Below are 9459 nucleotides of genomic sequence, written 5' to 3'. Positions count from 1 at the left end.
CATCGGAGCTGAGGTCGGCTTGTACATTAGAGGCACTGCCTAGGGATGCATTGAATTGTTCGCTGCCTGAACTAGTACCGCTTGGTCCTTCAAATGAATCATTTTCGCTTCCTGAAGCCCCGGGTTCTTTGGATGTGTCAATTTTGGGGAGAAACAACGTAATACCTTTCTGCCATGACGGTACCGACCAAGATTTAACAGAATTTCTGCTGCCGCCTCCTGTCGATCTTCTTTTTGACACTTTTCCTTTGCTCGAACTTGTCGGTGTGGACCTCGTTGGGGCCGGAGGTAGTTTTCTTGGCGCCTTAGCCGCTACAGCTGTTTGTTAAAAGACATGTAACACCAGTGATGTATTCATCATATACAGCGACAAACCTCGTCTGGCAGCTGAATGATTCGCTCTCGTCCTCGCCATGGTTCCGCGCTGAATCAAACCTTTCCCGCTTCGTTAACACGTGATTCCTATAAACACGTGCGAAACAAGATGGCCAACGATGCAATTATCGCAAGTAAGGAAAATTTTATTCTTTTGACTGTTCTTTATACGAATCTGTTTTTGTTTAGATATTGGTAGTGTGTTTCATAAGCTGTTCGACCACCGAGCGGCCATGCACACGGAGCACAACTTTTTCGTCAAAGAATTCGAGGTAAATCAGTAAATGACATTTCCCACATTTGACACTCCAAGTCACCCTACTATCTTTAGGGCAGACGTGGCAACCAAGATATGCAGAGACTGCAGGGTTGTATGAGTATGCTGAATGAAATAGATGCTCTTTTCCTACCAGAGATTTTCACTTCACGACAATATTTCATATCCATCAGGGAACAAAGTTAGCCTAGCTGATTTCTGTAGGGTATGATATGCATCTATTATTGTATCTAGTAAATGAAACTGCATCCATGGGAGATGCTATAATGAAGAAGGAAGCTAAATATACCTCAGTAAGTGATTGTGGTTTCTCAGTAATTATAATTACTATAGTAATTAAATACCATAGAAGGGGCTGTCAAAGTCAGAGCAGGCCAAATTAGAGCAAAGCATTCAGGATTACAAGGAGTCTTTATTAAAGCAGAAAGATCAGTACATGGAAGAGCACAAAAAGAAAATGGAGGCAATGACTCAGGAGCTAGAGATGTTACAATTACAGTTGGCATCCCTCGGACCACAGAAACTAAGAGGCAGCACAGTCAGCTTGGCAACAAGTAGTAGTGCAGCTGAAGAGCTGATTGACGTTGTGTCTGATGAAGAGGTGAAATCTGAACAACCACCACCAGCACAAGAGAACATTGAACAATCCCAAGTGAACACTCCAGCACAGGAGAACACAGAACAACCCAAAGTGAGCACGCCAGCACAGGAGAACACAGAACAATCCCAAGTGAGCACACCAGCACAGGAGAACACAGAACAATCCCAAGAGAACGCGGAACAATCCCAAGTGAACACAAATAATGAACAATCACAGGACGACAAAACTGTTGAGGCGACGAATGAATCAACTACATAGCGCGCACAACAAATCCTAATTTGAATAATAAATATGGCACAGTGCATGATGGCTAGTCACATGTTGTGCACAATCTGGGAATTTATCTAATATGATAAAAATGTCATACTTTTTAGGGCACAGAGAGTAGGATAGATATAGCTTCATTGTTGCTGACATTACATCTCCAACTTTACAGTGGCAGCCATCCCATGAACATAACATGTCAAACAAAATTGATTCTGCCGGCTTTGGAACCTACTTATGAAACTAGGATGTGAATTCTGGTACTAAGCTTTGTTTGGATCTGTATGCAGTGTATTCTCCATGTCACCTCTAAAAAAGGACAAATTTCTTGTGCAGCAAACCTTTGTCAATTATTTGGTACAATGTACACATGGAGGCTCCACTGTAGTGAGGTGGCCTTATTCAAAGTTACAAAAATACACCTTAGCTATGTTTGAGAGTTAAGACGTACATAATCATGACATGGTTTCTTGGAAATTAATAGTACTCTGTAAAATGCTACTGTGACTTTATCCGCATAGATTCCCACATGTTGATTTAGTAATGGCATACATCTCCTTACTATTAACAGAATAGTTTAAGCTTTTTAATATAAATAAACAGTGGCCATACACATATGCGTATACAAATTATATTATTCATATAAACATTTTGTACATATTTACAATTACCATGCTGGTCCTAAAATATAATAATAGTATAGTAGAATAATTGACACCTATTGTAGTAACAATGTCATGATTTTGAGCTACGACGTGAAGCTGGTTTCTGGAAGTGTGCCTCAGTGTCGTGTTCAATAATTTTGCACGCTTCCCTCATTCCACTGAGGTAGGCACCAGTGACTGTTTGAGGATAGTAAGCATTTGTTGCCTGTGTGGAAGACAACAGTGTTTCAAGGTACGTATATAATAGAGAAGTGTGTAGTATGGGCATCTCATCTAAACAAAAGAACTAGGTGGTTGCTTACTAAGTAAGTGTGTGAATTAAACAGGTGTTCTTCCATCATAAAGCAGACAATTGAGCACAAACACTTTCAAATTCTGGTCAAAATTTTATGAGAAGGTCCTGTACATTATCAAATGGTAACAGCCAACCATTATGGAAAGAAATTGGTGTGGGTTGTGTTACAGACCTCTCCAGCAAAATACAGTTTTCTGGCAATATCTTGTGCCATGGTTTGGTAGTGGTCTCCGGTTGCTCCTGGCGCAGCATAGGAATATGACATCATCAAGTATGGCTTCTTAGACCATCGAATAACTTTTGAAGCTATCGGTGCAGGAACATCCTGGATACAAGCCCTGGTGACTTACATCAACACATGTCACTAAAGCACTCACTTGTTCTGGGAACATTTTACGAAGAGTGTCCATGCACTGACTTACTAATTCTTCATCACTTGAATCTTTTACGTTGTCTAGTGCTTCTCCCGCTACAACTGTTACCAAGATGGCTGCATCAGGGGATTGGTGGTTCATGGGCGTACCACTTTCTTGTTTACACTGCAACCAAAGACTAGGGTGGCTTACATTTAGTCTCCAGTGTAACCAACCTTAGGAGCAATGTCATAAAACATGGGAAACAAGCCTCTACTTTCCTTGGTAGCTGCCACATGGCCAAAGAAATCTGACTCTCCAACTTTTGTATGCCAAAATGCATATGGAAACTTCAAGGCTATCTGTGTACAAAATATTGCAAAAACCCAACCTTTTCCATGCTATTTAAAAAGTCAGACAAACGGACAAGTACACTCAAAAGTAAGTGGAGATTTGAAGAAATTAATGCTCAAGACTTGCATGGATAAAAAAAATATGGTTACATACTAACAAGTTTTACAAGTCAAAAATAGCTAGACGTACCACAAAAATCACATTTTCTTTAAGAAAAGTACTAAACCCACATACCATAAAAGGATCAAATGACACTTAAAAGTAGATCACATGGTTTATCATGTGATACCAGTACACTACATCATGTGATACACATACACACCCACCTTTTCTATCACACCAGCCCCCAGCCGGTCAATTGCTCTCAATTTCCTGTCTGGTAGTTCAGGGTCAAATGATATCTCTCTGGCTTTGAGAATGGACAATGGCACAGTAATCAAAACCTGTGATTTAACAAGGATGGCTATGTCTGTGTAGCCTTAGGCTGTCAATAACAGTACACAACACCAGACATGTGTACACAATGACATCATAAAATCAGGGGATACAAAACATGATCATGTTTATGTTATTGTAGGATGAAGTGTATCAAAACACATCAATGATGTCAACCCAGCTGTTTATTGCACTAAGCACAGCTATTCATAAATAACCTCAACTAGCAATTCTTCAAAAACAGTTAGATAAACCATCCTATTTACATTTACCTGGTGAAAACCTGTTCTCTTTCCATACAAATTAACAGCAATCACTATACATTCCTACCCCCAAGAATCGTTTTTAAAGTGTCAAAACTCACTTTTTTTGTTGGTATCAAAGCACATTTTGCTAGACAGTTTCATTACAAACGGTTTTAAACGTTTAATAATAGAGACATTAAGAGCCAAGCTGAGGTGAATGCAAAACACACTCACCACTTATATAACAACCACCCGGTACATTTTAGCCTTATTATAATCAATAACATATGAGATAAATATGTTGTGTATGTAAAACATTTCATTCTCAGATCGTCACTAAAAAGAAGGCTGGATGTCAACACCACTCAATCATAATCACAGCCTCATCAAATAGTGAATATCAGCACAGTAACCCAAATCTCAAACCTTCTTCAATAGAGTATTTTGTCAGCAGGTGTATGTTCTATTAGAGTATTTGAACACAGATTGAATGGGCTTCATTTAGAATCATCCATCAGAACAAACCCACTGGTCTAAATATAGTTGGCATGCAGGATAACTATGCTAATCAGTATTTATTAACTTACATATCCTATTAAATACCATAGCCAATGAGTACCGCAGCCAGTGATAAGGTATCAGACACGCTATCCTCACATATCTAAAATGAGCCTATGTTTACTTGGAAAAGTCCTTCTCTTCCATAATTTTTACTTGCTAAGCAATTGTGGTCTTAAGCAACTATTCAACACAAATCTAACCCTTCTTCCTCTTCCCATACACAATTATGTCATAATGCACACAAGTACCCAAACTACTTCAATTTTCAAGTGATCAGATTATCAGTAAGTATACATTTAAAGCACTTGTGTGGGCGAAGATCAAACGAATACGAGTGCTATTATTTACATACAGCACTGTTGATCACGTGTGTAACATTTTAAATCGCCAGAAGTAGTCAAAACAATACCAACTGTTTGTATATGACCAAACTTGTACTACATAGACACTTACCGATTGTGTGATGGCTGAAAACCGACATGGTTCAAGTCTTCAAAATGAACACTCCAAAAAAAGACAACCAGAAAGCACTTTAAACCAGTTAAAGCACCATCGTGCTTGTGAAATATGAAAAAAAAATAGCACTCTCGAGCTAAATACAGCACAAGGTGAAGCCAAGTGCTGTATTAGTCTCTCACCCACACCCTTGCACTATTTCTATATTGCACTCACGGCAGTGCTTTATCTAGTATTAACAAACTGGTAGTGGTTTGGCTGGTTTACAATGTCATTCACATGATCAATCGTGTTGTTTGGTGGCTTTATTTTTGTAACATTCCGTACATAGCTGTACTGTATCATCCATATGACTGTACTGTATTATAAACATAACTGTACTGTATGAGCAGATACAGTAATACAGTACACGTCGGCACTTTGATCCCTCACCACACAAAGTACAATATTAGAACACACAGACAAGATATGGCCACCTTCTTGGCTGTCCACTTCTGCCAATTTTTATCTTCTATTGTCACCATCTCTTCATCATGGGACCAGGTCACACGAGCCACCGGACAATTCAGTTTTACATCAACCTGTTCAGCTAGTTTGTGAAGTAGTTTACTGTAACCATCCGGCAGGAAGGCGTGGTGACCTGAGAACTGCGGATGACGATCATTGTGGTCCCAGTTGAGTGCTGACACCTGTACAAGACCAAATGACCAAGAGATCAGATTACAAGAGCATATTATTGAACGAAGAAAAAAATAAATTGCAGGTAGTGCAGATGTGTGGTATGTGCAATGTGCTATGTGCATGTATTACTTACATTATCAAGTTTAGCACCACAAGCAAACTCCAAATTGCTCAGGTGAAAGTTGAAGAGTCCTTTTTCATCCTACAATATGGCAAAACCATCTGGTATAACAAATTCTTTGAAGTACAGTAGAAAAACCTCACAAAGATATTGGTCCTAACAGTTCACCTCTGAAGCAAAAATCTCTATAAGGGTCCTAAAATCTTATGTTATAGAGATATTCCATTATACAGTAGTACAAAGCATAACATCAAACAAGAAATCACCTCAGTTTGCTCCCTTCCGTCAAGTACCATCTCATGAAGCTGCAACAACTTTGCTAAAGAGTGAAAGAAAAGGTCAACCTGTATGCATACAAAGGGTCATGTCACTGACCTTCCAGTGACAAGTCAGTAGGTTTTCCCCTCCGCCAGTCAGCAAGCCTGTCAAGGGTGAAGTTATATTCTCTTTCCACTCTACGGTCAATTCTTTCCATAGACAGTTGCCCAGTTGCCCCATGAATTAGTTCACACCGGTCCTCTTTAATAACACGAATCGGTGCACCCAACTAGGACAAAAATTTCCAACACTCACAGCTTATACATGGATAATATAGTAGGTTAAATAATATATTCAGCTGCAAGCTTGCATGTGTATGCATGCACACACCACACACACTATTCACCTGTTTACATAATATAGTGATGGGGTTACTACAGATTCCAGTAACAATCATGGCACCCAGTGGTACACATGGGCCAAGTGATGTATCATCATGCACACGCCCACCAACATGCCCTTGAGCTTCCAACACAGTCACCTGCAGAGCAGCCACATCTCTAAATACTTTCTGCACAATTCTCTAGCCCCACCCACATTGTAACCGAAATTCCGCAAGTGATGAGCAGCCGCTAAACCAGACGTGCCAGCACCAATAACTATGACATCACTCTGTAAGATCATGTGATTACTAATGCTGGGGTAACCCCACAGTTACATACCTTTCTTTCAGGACAGCCATATAAGGGAAAGGGGATTGGAGGTTTTTTCATGATGCCAAAGTTGACAAAGCCATGGCGAGTTAAAAAGTAAAGGATACGATGGATGGCTCCAACACACCACACCCTGACTAATCCTCTCAGGTAGAGAGCATCGCAACATTTTTCAACTGTTAAGAATTGCTGGAAGAAAACAAGTGAAGCATGCTCTACTTTGCCACAATACACACAACAGACAGACCCTGGCACACATACAGTACATTTAAGGAAAAAAGAATTTTACAAACTAGCAGGGATCAATACAATAGAAAGTACTTAAACTGCTTTAGCCATGTTTTCATACATGTCTGACTGCTCTATTAGAATATCGTGCATGGCAGGTGACTACTACTTTAATTTCAATATTGCTGCCTATCCAAATGAGCCTCTAGTAGAGGTACTCTGTATGACAGATCATTGGTGTGGTCGCCAAGTTCTGTTTTCTGTAGCTAAACTGATCACAGTGTAAGTGTTTCAAATAATTTAGTGGTGCCTGTAAAATAAGTGTCAGTAATGCCTTACTCACACGAAGAAGAGTACAGCATACAATAATAGACTGTGATACAAACTGTAAGACTGTACACACACACACTTACAGTACAGTCATCATGCCACAATGCTAGTATCAAGTTACGCATCAACAAGTATGCATCTTTCTCAGGCGGCCTGTTGAAACAGTGCATATACAACCAAAAGTACTAATCCTGGCAGCTTACCTTGCATATTCTGGAAAAGTGGAAGACTCGAAACGTTCCATGACGTCAGGAGTAAATGCTCTAGCTCTGGGGCCCTCTTTGGGGAAGTTGAATGGATGAAGAGGATCAACATTGGCTGGTGACTTCATCTCTAAACAGCAGTAACACTGTGCATGTGAACTGTGCAACACACATACACTCACACTCACACTCACACTCACACACACACACACACACACACACACACACACACACACACACACACACACAATGTTTGCAAGCATGCACACTATACATGCACACTACACACACACGCATGCACACACACACGCATGCACACACACACCATTGCCATAGTTCAAGTAGTCCGTTATAGTATATTCTTGATTTTGACGTTTGGTAGAAAAATTGACAGTGGTGGGACTAATACCAACTCCCTCAGGGAAATATTCGCCAACCAAATCAGCAAGAGTACTGAATCTCAGCAGAGGAGAGTATGCCAGTGATGTAATCCAGTATGGACTGCTCACATGAGTCACATGCTGTCACCATATATGAAACAACCATGAAAAATATCATACACCTGTATATTACTTGACTCAATAAAAAAATCTATTTATAACAAAGATTTCTATATATAGTAACAGTCCAAAATAATGCCCACCCCATACTTACAATGTCTTCTGGTGCCTCACAGTCAGTACATGTGATGGTTGACTGATCAACAACATTGAGTTCTACATTTCTAGGCAGGCGGCGCCATTTGCCACACTGTGGTAGTACACACTGAACCTGAACAATATAATATACCAAGTCACCCAGCAATACTTACGCAATAATGCCATGCTACAAAGGAATATCAATAGCTGGTATGTGCATCGCACTGCATGTGTGTGTGTGTGTGTAGTAGGTAGGGAGCTATCCCTCAATAATCATAATCATCTCATACTGGTTACACATACTGTTAACATGAAAACACGTACACAGTGGCAACTGAAAACCAATATGATAACATGTACATGTTCTGAGCTTGTGAAAGTACAAGACAGACCACCATGAATGATAGCCAAATTACAACACAATTCACAATTGCAGCTGAGCCAGGCAACACAATTACACACACATGGATGTACACAAAAAAATGGAATACTTTCTGCTTGCACCGTACATGGATCCATAATATAAAGAACAGACAAAATTAAGTGCTTACCCAATAAGACATAAACTGGTCTACAAAGAACATTTTGAGGTTTGGTGGAGTGTTAGCTTCCTTTGTCCACAAGTCACACCATTGTTGGTACACTTGATTTCCCTCCTTTGCTCTACATATCACATGATCTCACACGATGCACATGGAAGGACATATATACAGACACTCACGTTCTGTAGAAGTGTTCAAAGCACTCGTTACAAAAATGTTCTCCAGGACTCAAGTGGTACCAGCGACTAGTGAACCCATCAATGGCACATCTGAAATGACACTGATTAGAATAGCTATCTCAGTGGTACATTGCTTTCAATTTCATTAGCCTTTTTTTTTTTTTTTTTTTTTTGTTATTTGATTTGATATTTTGAAATAAAGCAATTCCCACTAGAATATTGTCTTGATTACTTTTCTGTGGCCTGAATGAAGCATTTAGGATGAACTCGGAATTCCTCACATCCTCGCTTCTCACACTTCTTCACAGCAGTACGAGCGTATTTCTCCTTTGAGCCTCCTTTAGCAGTGGACTTCCGCTTCTTCGATCCACCCAAACTCTCCTCATTATCAGACATATTGGATTACTGGCTCTTGCTTGACTGGTGGCTTATGGGATTGTCATAGACACATAGCACTTTAACCTGCAGAGAAATATTGGACACACTAAATACACACTTTTAGTGTCCCCAATAAAACAAGACCTGTTTATAGTGGCCTAAACGACGATGTTACGTTTAATCCAAGGCACACCACAGCCCACCAAACATCAAAATTAATTAAGGCAGTCGCGGTTTTTTTTCTTTTGAACTGAGCAGGACTTGGTTTGAGAGGCGCTCGTGCATATTTGTCGTCTTGTTCAGTGCC

At 39.9% G+C, this 9459-nt stretch overlaps 2 protein-coding genes across 2 annotated transcripts; one reads left to right on the top strand and one right to left on the bottom strand.

Annotated features, from left to right (window-relative positions):
• The first annotated feature begins 356 nt into the window (after positions 1-356).
• On the top strand, positions 357-1617 carry LOC136249781 (biogenesis of lysosome-related organelles complex 1 subunit 5-like). The gene is made up of 5 exons (XM_066041901.1): positions 357-509; positions 565-647; positions 707-833; positions 887-945; positions 1002-1617. The coding sequence occupies exons 1-5, from the start codon at positions 392-394 to the stop codon at positions 1509-1511; spliced, it is 897 nt and encodes a 298-aa protein (XP_065897973.1). The 5' UTR covers positions 357-391; the 3' UTR covers positions 1512-1617.
• Positions 1618-2081: 464 nt separating this feature from the next.
• LOC136249765 (lysine-specific histone demethylase 2-like) lies at positions 2082-9421 on the bottom strand. The gene is made up of 20 exons (XM_066041874.1): positions 9297-9421; positions 9007-9236; positions 8775-8864; positions 8605-8716; positions 8070-8186; positions 7741-7936; positions 7416-7545; positions 7296-7365; positions 6664-6843; positions 6539-6613; positions 6348-6482; positions 6059-6230; positions 5950-6002; positions 5696-5764; positions 5358-5570; positions 3511-3627; positions 3067-3192; positions 2855-3016; positions 2650-2802; positions 2082-2387 (listed from the first exon to the last, which is right to left on the bottom strand). Exons 2-20 carry the CDS (start codon positions 9168-9170, stop codon positions 2253-2255), a joined length of 2469 nt encoding a protein of 822 aa, XP_065897946.1. The 5' UTR covers positions 9171-9236; positions 9297-9421; the 3' UTR covers positions 2082-2252.
• Between the last annotated feature and the right edge of the window lie 38 nt (positions 9422-9459).

Source organism: Dysidea avara, chromosome 3 (assembly GCF_963678975.1).
Source record: "Dysidea avara chromosome 3, odDysAvar1.4, whole genome shotgun sequence".
Taxonomy (NCBI): domain Eukaryota; kingdom Metazoa; phylum Porifera; class Demospongiae; order Dictyoceratida; family Dysideidae; genus Dysidea; species Dysidea avara.
This window is presented reverse-complemented; position numbering and strand designations above follow the sequence as displayed.

What these genes read in the sequence shown, in the direction of transcription:
- LOC136249781 (XM_066041901.1), top strand. Translation starts at nt 392, where the DNA reads ATGATTCGCTCTCGTCCTCGCCATGGTTCCGCGCTGAATCAAACCTTT. An exon ending in CAACGATGCAATTATCGCAA is followed by an intron (nt 510 to 564) that starts GTAAGGAAAATT and finishes GTTTTTGTTTAG; the next exon opens with ATATTGGTAGTGTGTTTCAT. An exon ending in AGGAAGCTAAATATACCTCA is followed by an intron (nt 946 to 1,001) that starts GTAAGTGATTGT and finishes TAAATACCATAG; the next exon opens with AAGGGGCTGTCAAAGTCAGA.
- LOC136249765 (XM_066041874.1), bottom strand. Translation starts at nt 9,170, where the DNA reads ATGTCTGATAATGAGGAGAGTTTGGGTGGATCGAAGAAGCGGAAGTCC. An exon ending in ATGGCTGTCCTGAAAGAAAG is followed by an intron (nt 6,614 to 6,663) that starts GTATGTAACTGT and finishes ATGATCTTACAG; the next exon opens with AGTGATGTCATAGTTATTGG. An exon ending in GTAAAATGTTCCCAGAACAA is followed by an intron (nt 2,803 to 2,854) that starts GTGAGTGCTTTA and finishes GCTTGTATCCAG; the next exon opens with GATGTTCCTGCACCGATAGC.